The 14781-nt window shown below is 38.7% G+C and overlaps 1 protein-coding gene across 1 annotated transcript in view; it reads left to right on the forward strand.

The window, feature by feature from the left end:
* The window catches only part of usp43a (ubiquitin specific peptidase 43a), a 136647-nt gene that overhangs the window by 56543 nt on the left and 65323 nt on the right, over window positions 1-14781 (forward strand). The window contains exon 3 of the mRNA XM_028818595.2: window positions 1153-1247. Coding sequence (XP_028674428.2) covers window positions 1153-1247 — 95 coding nt within the window. The remainder of the gene's footprint in view (window positions 1-1152; window positions 1248-14781) is intronic.

Below are 14781 nucleotides of genomic sequence, written 5' to 3' on the forward strand. Positions count from 1 at the left end.
CAACACCCATGAATTTTGAGCAATGCAAGGAAACCTTGCATTGACCCGACAAGGATTTGAACCTAGTCTGTTAGAGCTGTACTAACCACTGTCACCACACCGTCCCTCATATTTAATATATACAATAAAATGTCTCATTGGTGAGAAATTTAAAAAGTTTCATTACAGAAACATTTATTTTTGGTTGTGAATGCAGTGTTTCAAAGTATAATTTGTTGCAAGTGCCCAGCTACACCAGTTTTCAAAATTGAAAAGCATGTAATAGAGTTGTAAATTGCACATATAGTGTTTGTTGATGGAGATATGTAGAAAGTGTAGTTGAAGCCTCTAAACAGGAACACGTTAATGTATGCTTTAGTCCCAAATGACTGCGGCTCCATAATGCCCTGTCTAGAATGTGCAATAAAAATGTCTCTTAAGTGAATTTAAAATCAATGTGGATTTCCAGACCTTTTGAAACAAACTGGTATTTTTTTTATATTGGAAATTAATAATTTGATGCACCGCCCCCCCCCAATTCACTGTAAAAGGCATTACCAATCCATTTTTTCATAAATATAATGTTAAAAACTCACTGTAAGAAGAGTCTGCAGAAATACAAAATGAGGGGAAAAAATGTAACGATTGGTGAGAGTTATGTTGCCATCTCCTATCCTCTTGAGATTACTGCCATATTAAACTGCTGCTTTGATATAAAGGAGTGGGTGGGAAGAAAATAAGTGATATGTTTAGGCAAACATTTTTTGACAAACCTACTATAGTGACAGATCCTAAATGTATGCTCTAAGAAAAACCAAAGGGCTCAAAGAATGAAATTAATACATATTAGTTGTTGCACTTATTCAAGGTCACTTTAAAATTATATAAACGTAGCAGAGCTATTGTTCTGTTTCTATAACTAGAGTAATTAATGGCTCCAAAAAAAAAAAAGAATAAAGAGGAGCATAATATGGAAGAAAAGCAGACAAAGTGGAGACAACCAGGTGGTATAATGCTTAATGGAGGAGATCTATAGCTTAACTTGTACTGATGTTACAGTAGCTCAGAATAGGCTTACCATGTCTTGAAGTGCTGTTGCACAGTGGTGCAGAAGTTAGTACTATTGCCTTATAGCACAAGGAGAGAGTTCAAACATTATTTCTTTTTCTTTAGGCCCTAGTGACAGTAGATGAGTCTCCAGGAGATGGGCAACTGCCACCAGATGGAAGTCACAGCTTTGTCCAGAACCATTTTCAGGCTCAGTACAGGTAAGTGTCTTTAAGATAAATTTGAAAAGATTACTTGTCTAATGGACTTAATAAATAGGAATAAATTATACCGACCGAGAAATGTTGTACTATTTAGGTAAAAATCTGATTATCGAGTAACATGCTTAAGGTTGCTAGTATTCTAAAGAAATAAAAGCGATGTCGCATTATACAGTCCCTAGTCATCAGAGGACAATGTCAGAGTTGATGACGGCAGTTGCTGATCTCATTGATGAAGCATAACAATTTAAAGTACATGAATAGAAATTGCAGAGCACATCAAATTACAAAACTGCTTGTCAACTTTTCCAGCACAGTTTCCCATTTCTAAAGTATTGCAAGCTTGCCTCTTTTTCTGACAGCCAGTAACGTGCTGGGTGATGGTTCCCGTGTGAAGAGTTTTCAGGTACGGTAAGTTTGGCTGCAGTCTCTGCCCTTTTTGTTCTTTTTTCCATTCTATCCTTGTACATAAAATATGAGACAAGATGGGCAAGCCTTTGTTTGTGAGTTCCAAAACCCCTACACTCCTTATTCCTCACTTCTGAAAAAATATAGTTGTATATAAGCCTTGCACGTCCGACTGAACGCTCATTGATTGTGAGTTCTAATGCACTGCAGAGCCCATCCCTGTGACTTAAGGCAAAATCAACCTGTTTGATCTGGGTATGTCAGATGGGAACATATGGCAACTGTCCTTGCCTTGCTAAAATTATGTAAATTAAATCAACAACTGAAAAATCCAATTACACAACTTTTTCAGTGATATGGCCTTATGTAAACAAACACAAATCACTAACCAAATTCATAATAATTATTGTTTCAGAATTAAACAGAATTTTAATTTGTTTTAAAGAGTTCTTGTGGAATACATTTAAGTCAAAATTTGAATGCTGGTACATGTATGTCACCATTATTATAATAGTGACATAATGACATCACATGCAGCTTCATTTCAGCCAGCTAGACAAGCAGTGGGTATCACCAACATGTTACCCATGAAGTATCACACATGAAAACAAAATAACAGAACAGTGGTACCATTAAATTAAAAATAATCAATGCTAAACGCAGTAATTCAGGACAGTATTTTACTGTGGTGCATGCAAGTCTGTTGTGCTGCTATCCATCTACTGACAAAATCTTAGAAATGTTTACCATTCAGTTTCAGCTTGTTATATGTGAAACTAGAACTAGCCTATGGATCTTTGAAATTATTTTTTGTCAACTTCAGTTTATTTGTTTATGGTTGGGAAGGAAATACACAAAGGGATCTATAAACTGTCTCAGCTAATTGAATGAACTGACAGCTTCATTTCTTGACTCCTGCCATACATTCACAAGAAAATGCATTTGGGGGAGCTCTTCTTAGCATTGTTAATTTAATCCTTTAACACTCAAATTACCAAAGCTTACGAAAAAACTCATAAATCAGTCCCACCTTAAATCCCTTTGCACATCTCCGTCAGCATCTTTTGTCTTGTAAATGGTTCGATTAGCAGCAAGCAGCCTGCCTATCACATCCCTCCAATGCCGCACGAGGTTTTCTCAGCTCATCTGTGTACCTGCGTGTCAGTTGCTTAGAGTTGTATAGACTGAATACTATATTATTATTTGGAACACATGCATTTCATGTGTGTTCCGTGTCTGCAACAATCTATGTAAACACATCGTTAAAACAGAAACCAAAGCAGTCGTACCTAAAGCATGTCAATGTCGCACCCTTACGCAGGTTCTTTTTCTGTAGTTATATTCTTGAATAAAAGCGTACTTCTTTTACTAGTACCTTTTGTGAAAGTGTTTATTTGATATTTGGACTTCAGGCTTCACTATACGCTTCATGTCTACATTTTGTCAATTATTACTAAAACATGAAAACGTTTGTTTTAACGATGTGTTTGTGTAGATTTGTTGTAAATTCGGAGCACACATGAAATGCATGTGTTCCAAATAGCGATATAGTATTTAATGTATACGACTCTAAGCAACTGACATGCAGGTAAACAGACTTGAGCCGAGAGAACTTTGTGCGGCGTTGGAGGTGTTGGTATAGCAGGCTGCTTGCTGCTAATCGACACATTTACAAGACAAAAGACACTGACAGAGAGGTGTAAAGGGATTTAAGGTGGGACGGATTTACAAGTTTTTTCATAGGCTTTGGTGATTCTAGTGTTTAAAAACCAATGATAATGCTGCTGAAAAATGAAGGCTATGACTAAACAATTTTGAGGCAAGTTTTCTAGATAGCAGGCATGTAACCTTGGACATATTTTTGTTCATTGTCATTCTGACTTTTTACAGTTTATCCTTGCACAAAAAGATTATGTGAATTCTGTATATGTAATTCAGTTTCAGTGCTGCAGTATATGCATAATAGGGAAGAAGCAGATTTATTACAGATTTATTTACAAGACCTGGCTAGTGAAGTCATTATGAAGCATAAAAATACACAAAAGTGAGTTCTGCTGCCAGCTGCCCAGGGGAGAGGAATCTGCTGTCACTGGCCCATGATCATTGTTAATAACAGGGAGCTGGTGGACAGGAATGGGAAACTCGCTCTTCTCTCTCGACAGGTAGCAATTTGCAGTGTCATCTACAAATAAGGATTCAGGTGTGGCTGGCAAATACACTTCTGTTGGCAAGTTTGAAGCTGCAAAAGTAGAGGCAAATAATTGTTTTAACTAAGGAACAAGACAAGACAGGGCTGGCATTCTTAGGTTTATAAGAAGGGCTTATGTCTTGAAGGCTGTCTTCAAGAACCCCATCTCAATAAAGTAAAATAACTCTACATTTGCTTCCTGATTTACCTGCCAAAGCCATATGGGGACTTTCCGCAGTATTTTAAAATGCACAGATCTGGTGATAGTTATAGGCTGAGATGGAATTTGAGCTTCTGATCTTTGCAACCAGGGGACTTCAGTCTATCTACTAGTTCCCTGAACAATGTACACTGTACAGTGCAGTTCATTTAAAGGTTTTAGTCTTATTTTTAAATCGGTACCATTATGGCACCTTTAAGTATCACTTGACGACACTTTTCCTATGCTTTCATAAGTGTAGAGAAACACGAGGAAAAGATGGAGAAATATATATATAAAGCAGCTAAACACATACTATTGGATGAAATCTGGCTTTAATGAAAAATCTGTTTTTTTTATTTTTTTAAAGATAAACTTTGTGTTATTGTGGAGGGAGATCAGTTCCTTTCTATAACACACATCAAAGCGTCCTTCCTAAATGTTTGCAGCTACTTTAAACAAACAGTATCAACTTGGTAATGAAATATCAGTTCTTGTGACACTCCCAACACCCACATATACATCAGTTAACATTAAGCTGGTATGCAGCTGTTTCATCAATCAAGTCTGTAGTCTGCTGCAGTGTTTCATTAAAGCATATAACTCGGTTCATCTGTGATCATTTTTACACCACAGTATTTGTCTTTTTGTCCCCCATAGTCCAACAATGTTTGAAAAACTTCAAATTTGGAGAAATAAGAGAATGTTCAGAAGAGCCCAATCAGTGTTATGGTGATTTCACTTTTTTTTTTTTTTTAGCCTAGGATGCAACATTTAATTTTCTCGGCCCTGGCACTGTATTAATCTTGGATGGCTTCTAGTTTATAATAAAGGAAAATAAATGATGTTCTTGAAGTGGCATGAGAGTACTGTGTGGGCTGTAAAAGATCTGTGAGAATGCACACACACCATAATCTAAAGCCATCTTAATCAAGTCCAGTATCATGTACAAGGCAAGAATCTCCTCTGGACAGGGAGCCAGGCTTTTGCAGTGATCTCACACACTCCTAACTCCCTCATCCTATTAAGAACTGGCAAATAAGCTAACACACAAAATATTTTGGAAGTGGAGGAAAATGTGGAAATATGAAGAATATGCAAACACCACAGTCAGAGAACAGGCATGGGATTTAAACCTAGGAGACTAGACCCATGAAACAACAAAATTAACCACTTCAGAACCATTCTGCATGAATGCAAGACACATTTTACAAAAGAAACAAAAGCTTGATTTTTAAAATGAAAATTCACATGTTCTTGTCCTAGTCTTTCTTTGTGTAGTCTGAGGTGGGACATATATTGTGTAAATTTAATAAATAAAAAACCTTATACGCACATCATGTGCAGACATATTGTTACCTCTAAGCTGATTTACTAATAAGTGACACACTACATGAAATAGGCTGGTCAATTATATTAACCTACTTAGGAAATGTCAGTGTCGCCGTTTCAACTTTACTATCCACTCCCACACTTGTTTGTAGTTTTTAAAATTGAACACTGAGTGTCTCTGTTCATTTATTCAATAAGTAAGAAAATTTTCTTCAACTCTATATATTTATCTTGAACCAAAGTGATCCACAGAAAAATATCTCCAAATGCCAACACCATAAGAATGCTACCTGGAAATGATTGTAGAATTATTTTACTTTTTTTTCTTTTTTGGATGGAGTGAGACAGCACCAAGTAATTTTAAGAAGTCAAGCATATAATTATACCTCTGCCTGGAGGTCATAAAAAGGAACTGTGCAATAAAGGCCACACACTTCATGCTTAATGATAGTATTAATGATAAAAAGGACAGTATTCTGCCTGTATGTATCATCATCATTTTAGAATAGTCATAATTAGGACCAGAGTCAAGTTTCCTAAGGTAGAAGAGGGGAGGATATTACAAAAATTGCACATTACTTGAGGAGATGGTGGGGGGTTTGTAAGCACTCAAACTAAAGGAGATTATATACCTGAAACTCCAATGTTTTCACCAGAGTTGCAGCATACTTCCAAAAGGAGAAGGTGGCCCAGCACAGTTTAATAAAAATTCCCTTAATACCTTGCCTAATCCTGTCGGTCAACCTTAGATTACAAAAACTTTCTATCAACCAAGGCCTAAATTGCATGGAAGGTTCTGGACAAAACAAGCTATATAAGTCCAGCTCACTGCTAGTTAGTGTAATACAAAATCAGCTGCTTCTGTCAGTGTTTGGAAGATTCAGAAACAGCTAGATTATTAATGGCAGTCTGCACAATTTATCCTTGTACAGTTACTGAGTTAGATGCATCAGCTGACCTGACCATTATCCTTTGGATTTGGGGTTCAAGTACTGTACATGTATCAGTTGTACTTGGCATGCAGCTGTTGGTGTGGAAGACATTGAATTACCTGCAGACTGTGCCGGTTTAATCTTATGATCTTGAAAATCAATGGATGAAGCTTAGATTCTGTTTAAAGATGCCTCTAAAATCCATATGTGCGATTTATAATGGCAACCTGTTCCATGAATCTTAAAGCTTGGAGTTTGGGTTCTTCTATTAAACAGATAATTTGTATGTACTGTATCTGTCCTGGATGTCTCTCTTATGGATGACGCATGAAAGAAAGCTTTTCATTGCATTTCAGCAGTTTGTCAACGTGCCAATCTAGGCACCCAATGTTCATAAATTATTTAGATCCTATTGTTGCACTGGCCATAAACATATCTGCCTTCAACAAAAATCTTTGACATTTTTCTTTTGTGTTTTTGGTCACATTGGTACACTTTGGTGGGCTAGCATCTTTTCCTACGTATGGGATGTTGCTAAAAAGCAAATTGAAGAAGCGGTAAAGATGGAGTTGATCTGTTGCTTAAACACATTAATTTAAATCTTTGCTGTTTTCAGAAAATCTTGGTCTGGTAATGAAAACAGATTTTAATAGTAAGCAATGACGTTTAAATCGCAAAAATCCTTTGGTAAAGGACTGACAGATTCTCATTTCAGATAGCCAGAGCTCTTAAATTCCAACTCTTCTGCAGCCAACTGATCATCTAAAGTTATTTTGATTTTGTAATTGTTTGAAAGGTTCTGCATACTGCATGAACAGAAACAGAAATGTTTGGACATTTGTCAAAGAAGGACATCTGTAGGTTTGATAGCATTGTTGGCATTATTAAACATCCCTGTCTGGTTCTGTGTTCCAATATGATGTGGTTGGAATTTTAATTGCTTTATATGAATGGGGGCATCTTGGTTAGAGTATAGTAATATTATCCCAGGTCAAATATTGGATCCGAACAAAAATCTGTGGCAGTGTGTCCTTTTATTTAAATATAAAAACACTGCACTCAGGCTTGGGTAGGAGTGCGGTAGTGTGGACAAGTGGCCCTAATATTTGATTGATATCAAATTGGTAGATATGGACATTGAGATACTATGAATATCCAGGACCTTAATTGCATACCACAAGTAATTAATGTATTCTGTTTATCAAGATTGTGTCCTATGTTCCAAGACCATTTGTGCCTAGATGGCGAAAAGCATTAATTTAAATGATTATGCATTTGCTTTCAGTTAAGGAATTACAGCTGTGAATTTCTACACTTATAAGTGCTCAGAGCTCGTACCTGTGAATAGAACTGAAGGCTTTAATGACCTATTGCAATATCTACCCGTCCTCCCATAGTATTGTGCTTTTTGGCAAGCTTGCAGTATTCTGAAACCACTAGTTGTGCTTCCTGTCTAAGACGTATTGAAATGCCACTAATCAATTCATACCTCAGTGTTGCACGGCAAATGTTAACGTCTATTGAAATATATTTTGTTAATATGTAGTAATAAAATGAACCCAGCCACAGGGCATGCACAAACCAGTGTGTTTGTTCGTGCCAGTCCCAAGCCCGGATAAATGGGGAGGGTTACGTCAGGAAGGGCATCCGGTGTAAAAGGTTTGTCAAATCCAATATGCGGACAACAATACAAATTTCCATACTGGATCGGTCGAGCCCTGGGTTAAGAATGACCGCCACCAGTACTGTTAGTCAACAGGGTGCTGGCGGAAATTTGGCTACTTTTGGCGAAGGAAGAAGGAGAAATAGAGGGGGAGACATATCTAGAGGCAGGATGAGTGGAGGAAGGTAAAGAGAGTGGAACTGAGGGTAGGAACTTTGAATGTTGGCAGTATGACTGGTAAGGGGAGAGAGTTAGCAGATATGATGGAGAGAAGGAAGGCTGATATATTGTGCGTGCAAGAGACTAAATGGAAGGGGAGTAAGGCCAGGTGGATTGGAGGTGGATTCAAATTGTTCTATCATGGCGTGGATGGGAGGAGAAATGGGGTAGGAGTTATTCTGAAGGAACAGTATGTCAAGAGTGTTTTGGAGGTGAAAAGAGTGTCAGACAGAGTAATGATTATGAAGCTGGAAATTGGAGGTGTGATGATGAATGTTGTTCGTGCATATGCACCGCAAGTTAGGTGTGCAATGGGTGAGAGAGAAGATTTTTGGAGTGAGTTGGATGAAATGATGAACAGTGTACCCAAGGGACAGAAAGTGGTGATTGGAGTGGATTTCAATGGGCATGTTGGTAAAGGGAACAGAGGAGACAAAGAGGTGATGGTAGGTATGGTGTCAAGGAGAGGAATGAAGGTCGGAGGATAGTGGATTTTGCCAAAAGGATGGACCTGGCTGTGGTGAATACATATTTTAAGAAGAGGGAGGAACATACGGTGACGTACAAGAGTGGAGGAAGATACACACAGGTAGATTACATCCTCTGCTGAAGAGTTGATCTGAAGGAGATTGAAGACTGCAAAGTGGTGGCAGGGGAAAGTGTAGTTAAGCAGCATAGGATGGTGATCTGTAGGATGACGTTGGAGATCAAGAAGACGAAAAGAGTGAGGGCAGAGAAGTGCAATCAGGAAGTGCAACGGATTAGCAAGGAGGAAGTAAGGGCAGCTATGAAGAGAATGAAGAATGGAAAAGCCGTTGGTCCAAATGACATACTTATGGAAGCCTGGAGGTGTTTAGGAGAGATGGCAGTGGAGTTTTTAAACAGATTGTTTAATGGAATCTTGGAAAGTGAGAGGGTGCCTGAGTGGAGAAGTGTACTGGTGCCGATATTTAAGAATAAGGGAAATGTGCAGGACTGTAGTAACTACAGGGGGATGAAATTGATGAGCTAAAGCATAAAGTTATGGGAAAGAGTAGTGGAAGCTAGGTTAAGAAAAGACGGGATGATTAGTGAGCAGCAGTATGGTTTCATGCCAAGAAACCACAGATGCGATGTTTGCTCTGAGGGTGTTGATGGAGAAGTAGAGAGAAGGCCAGAAGGAGTTGCATTGTGTCTTTGTGAACCTGGAGAGAGCATATGACAGGGTGCCTCGAGAGGAGTTGTGGTATTGTATGAGGAAGTCGGGAGTGGCAGAGAAGTACGTAAGAGTTGTACAGGATATGTACGAGGGAAGTGTCACAGTGCTGAGGTCTGCGGTAGGAGTGATGGATGCATTCAAGATGGAGGTGGGATTACATCAGGGATCAGCTCTGAGCCCTTTCTTATTTGCAATGGTGATGGACAGGTTGACAGACAAGATTAGACAGGAGTCCCCGTGGACTATGTTTGCTGATGACATTGTGATCAGTAGTGGGAGTAGGTTGAGGAGACCCTGGAGAGGTGGAGATATGCTCTAGAGAGGAGAGGAATGAAGGTCAGTAGGAACAAAACCGAATAAATGTGTGTAAATGAGAGGGAGGTCAGAGGAATGGTGAAAATGCAGGGAGTAGAGTTGGCAAAGGTGGATGAGTTTAAATACTTGGGATCAACAGTATAGAGTAATGGGGATTGTGGAAGAGAAGTGAAAAAGAGAGTGCAGGCAGGGTGGAGTGGGTGGAGAAGAGTGTCAGGAGTGATTTGTGACAGACGGATATCAACAAGAGTGAAAGGGAAGGTCTACAGGACAGTAGTGAGATCAGTTATGTTATATGGGTTGGAGACGGTGGCACTGACCAGGAAGCAGGAGACAGAGCTGGAGGTAACAGAGTTAAAGATACTAAGACTTGCATTGGGTGTGATGAGGATGGGCAGGATTAGAAATGAGGACATTAGAGGGTCAGCTCAAGTTGGACTGTTGGGAGACAAAATCAGAGAGGCAAGATTGTGTTGGTTTGAACATGTGTAGAGGAAAGCTGCTGGGTATATTGGGAGTAGTAAGCTAAGGATTGAGCTGCCAGGCAAGAGCAAAAGAGGAAGGCTTAAGAGGAGGTTTATGGACGTGGTGAGAGGGGACATGCAGGTGATGGGTGTAACAGAACAAGATGCAGAGGACAGAAAGATATGGAAGAAGATGATCCACTGTGCTGCTCGTAATGGGAGCAGCCGAAAGAAGAAGAATATGTAGTAATAAAATGCATTGCATTTGTCATACCAACAGCGGGCACATCTCAAATGTTTGTGATGCGCCATCTATTGGAATGATGGGGACATAGCAACCAGATGGACATACAGATACAGTACTTACCCTTTTTATATATGTAAAAAAAAAAAAAAACTCTGTAGGTTTCCCAACATTATATTGCTGTCACATCAATGCAATTATCTTCCATACAGATATATGTCTGGAACACCACCACGCCACATGAATACCAAGCAGTCTGCCTCTATCCTATTTGCTCAATTTTTTTTTTTTACACACTTGAAACTTTGTAGAGGCATCCTTACTGTGATAGTGTAGCAGTATAAGTGTTCCAAAGTCATTATGACTGTGACCCTAGCTGATCATGATTTGAAATCAAGCACCATGCACAACACTGTAAAGTTGGTCATAAGTGCAAAATACAGTGCATCCGGAAAGTATTCACAGCGCATCACTTTTTCCACATTTTGTTATGTTACAGCCTTATTCCAAAAAGGATTAAATTAATTTTTTTTCCTCAGAATTCTACACACAACACCCCATAATGACAATGTGAAAAAAGTTTACTTGAGGTTTTTGCAAATTTATTAAAAATAAAAAAACTGAGAAATCACATGTACATAAGTATTCACAGCCTTTGCTCAATACTTTGTCGATGCACCTTTGGCAGCAATTATAGCCTCAAGTCTTTTTGAATATGATTCCACAAGCTTGGCACACCTATCCTTTGCCAGATTCGCCCATTCCTCTTTGCAGCACCTCTCAAGCTCCATCAGGTTGGATGGGAAGCGTCGGTGCACAGCCATTTTAAGATCTCTCCAGAGATGTTTAATTGGATTCAAGTCTGGGCTCTAGCTGGGCCACTCAAGGACATTCACAGAGTTGTCCTGAAGCCACTCCTTTGATATCTTGGCTGTGTGCTTAGGGTCGTTGTCCTGCTGAAAGATGAACCGTCGCCCCAGTCTGAGGTCAAGAGTGCTCTGGAGCAGGTTTTCATCCATGTCTCCATGTCTCTGTACATTGCTGCAGTCATCTTTCCCTTTATCCTGACTAGTCTCCCAGTTCCTGCCGCTGAAAAACATCTCCACAGCATGATGCTGCCACCACCATGCTTCGCTGTAGGGATGGTTCCAGGTTTCCTCCAAACGTGATGCCTGGCATTCACATCAAAGAGTTCAATATTTGTCTCATCAGACCAGAGATTTGAGAGTCTGAGAGTTCTTCAGGTGCCTTTTGGCAAACTCCAGGTGGGCTGCCATGTGCCTTTTACTAAGGAGTGGCTTCTGTCTGGCCACTCTACCATACAGACCTGATTGGTGGATTGCTGCAGAGATGGTTGTCCTTCTGGAAGGTTCTCCTCTCTTCACAGAGGACCTCTGGAGCTCTGACAGAGTGACCATCGGGTTCTTGGTCACCTCCCTGACTAAGGCCCTTCTCCCCCGATCACTCAGTTTAGATGGCCAGCCAGCTCTAGGAAGAGTCCTGGTAGTTTTGAACTTCTTCCACTTACGGATGATGGAGGCCACTGTGCTCATTGGGACCTTCAAAGCAGCAGACATTTTTCTGTAACCTTCCCCAGATTTGTGCCTCGAGACAATCCTATCTCTGAGGTCTACAGACAATTCCTTTGACTTCATGCTTGGTTTGTGCTCTGACATGAACTGTCAACTGTGGGACCTTATATAGACAAGTGTGTGCCTTTCCAAATCATGTCCAATCAACTGAATTTACCACAGGTGGACTCCAATTAAGTTGGAGAAACATCTCAAGGATGATTAGGGGAAACAGGAGGCACCTGAGCTCAATTTTGAGCTTCATGGCAAAGGCTGTGAATACTTATGTACATGTGCTTTCTCAATTTTTTTATTTTTAATAAATTTGCAAAAATCTCAAGTAAACTTTTTTCACATTGTCAATATGGGGTGTTGTGTGTGTGTAGAAGTCTGAGGAAAAAAATGAATTTAATCCATTTTGGAATAAGGCTGTAACATAACAAAATGTGGAAAAGGTGATGTGCTGTGAATACTTTCTGGATGCACTGTATATACCATGTGAGTTGCAGACAAGTTTTGCACGTTTTCATGGAAACTGGAATGATGTTTCTAGGTTTAGGGTTCTATAATGTACAACATTTAAAATCAAGTGTAGTCTGAGACGAGGATGGGTTGATGCAGGGTTTAAGGAAAGGGTCCTTTTGAAAGTGACCAGTATTATCAGGTGGTGGAAGTGGACTCTTGCTTGTTTTTTGGAATTACAAATTTCTGTGGTGCAGGATTTACGAAATTACATGTTTTAGTCGGGTTAGGAAGTTGACGTAACATTCATAATAATGAATGCTGTCTTGGAAGAGTTATTGAAATGTTCTCCAGGAACACAGCACTTTATGCTGTGATATCTATAATTATGGCTTTCAAAACTTATTTTTGTTTTTAATATATGATGTATTGATTTAATACTGTAGGCAGTAAACTTATAGCTGATGCTGGGCTTTTACAGCTTAATAATTGGTCATTTGAACCTCCTTCAGTTCAAGCTATACTTATTTTGTAGATACTCTTAACTGTCTTTGGAAATCCTGAGATTCTCTAGTATTTTTCCAGTACATTAATGACATACTGATGCAGATGTCAGTGTGCCCAGCCGAAGTTTGTAGCCCTACAAAAATGTTACGGTGCTAGAAGGCTGCAACATTTGGCTTTTATAAAAACTCCACGTTGACCTTTTATATGCACTCAAGTATGATTTATGCCTTTAGGCGGTGATTGGTTATTTCACTAAAACAATTCTGATCATAGCTGCAAAAGTGACACCAATATTAATTACTTTAGTTAAACAGCGTTTGAAATGCTCTACAACATTTACCCACTTTGCTTGCCCAGATCCTCATAATTGGCTTACTGTGAGGAGCATTTCACATCAGTGACTGATTCTTGTTTCTCTCTAGTGAATTGCTGCTTTAATCTTTAAATCTTATTATAAACAATGCATATTTTGTAAAGGAATGCAGCATTACTTCATTCATTGTGCTTCAAATGAGGAAATGGTGAGAGACCACCCCCTAAAGACCAAGTAATACACCTCCCCCACTAAATAAACCATAAAATAATTGTAATATTGGGCAGCAATTTGTGCTGCTGTGTTGGAAAAACTGAAAATGAGTAGAGAGCTTAGCTGAATTTTATAAAATTTGGGACCTGGTGGCACATGGTTTAAATTCTTGTTTGAAACAAAAGTATACCTTCATTATTATCTTTTACTGCTCTAGGGTTATATTTTAGTTTTTCTTTTCTTTTATTGAGGGGAGAGTGATAAGGGGAGATGGCCTATTGCATACAGTGACAAGTTGGTTTCATCGGGAGTCCACTTTCATCTCTATTTATTTCATTCACACTCCACTTATCCATTGAACTGAAATTGATAGTCGGGCACACCAGCAGCTTACTGGTTGCATTTAATTGTAGTCCACTCTCTCATTCAAATAACCCTTTTATTTTAACTTTTGGCATGCATTAGAACAAAAAAATCCAAGCTAATTGTAATACAAATTAACTGCAGATTAAGTTCAGGCTTCTGTTTCCAAGCAACCACTGTGTAATATGCCATTACAGATATATTTAATATGTGTCTGCTTAATTGTTAACCAATGCCTCAGTCTCGCCATCCCAATGTATGCGTGTGTGAAAAAGTTGACCCAGTGAAATTTCTTTGTTTATTTTTCCCATTAGCTTATCTTTTTTGATTGCCTTTTCTGTATATATTTTTTTCAAAGCTGGTATTACTGCATTAACTAGTATTTCTGAGTTCTTGGTGGTAATGTAATTGACATTAATTCTTTTGAGAGTAAAATTCATAGTTTGCTTCTTCTGTAATTGAGATCTATAAGATGTTAAATGTCTTTCATTCTGATTTGCCTGGTGGAAATAGACATGTATATAGGATTTTTTTTTTTTGTGTGTGTTGTATGGTTACGTTTTGTGAAAATATGTTCATACTAATATCTCCCACCCGAATACAAACTGCTTTTTTGTTACTTTACAAGAGGGAGTAACTGTTTAAAATTTGCAGTGATGTATGCTAAACAGCTCTTATCTCACACTTTTGGGAAATCTGGATTTAGCTGGCAAGATGATAGTATGAGCAAATGATGAAAAACCTATCCTCCATTCTCAAGTTGACAGGCAACATCATACCGGGGCTGAATGTGATATTTCTTTGATGAACGACTCATTAAAGCAGAAAATTATTTCCGAATTACATACAGCCATGTTGCTGTCTGCCTTCAAAACCTGTTTCCCCTCAATAAATGAAAAGGAGGAAAGAAATGCAAATTAGGTTTCCAACATTGTTCTTGTAT

The sequence above is a fragment of the Erpetoichthys calabaricus genome, chromosome 14 (assembly GCF_900747795.2).
Source record: "Erpetoichthys calabaricus chromosome 14, fErpCal1.3, whole genome shotgun sequence".
In the NCBI taxonomy this organism is placed as follows: domain Eukaryota; kingdom Metazoa; phylum Chordata; class Cladistia; order Polypteriformes; family Polypteridae; genus Erpetoichthys; species Erpetoichthys calabaricus.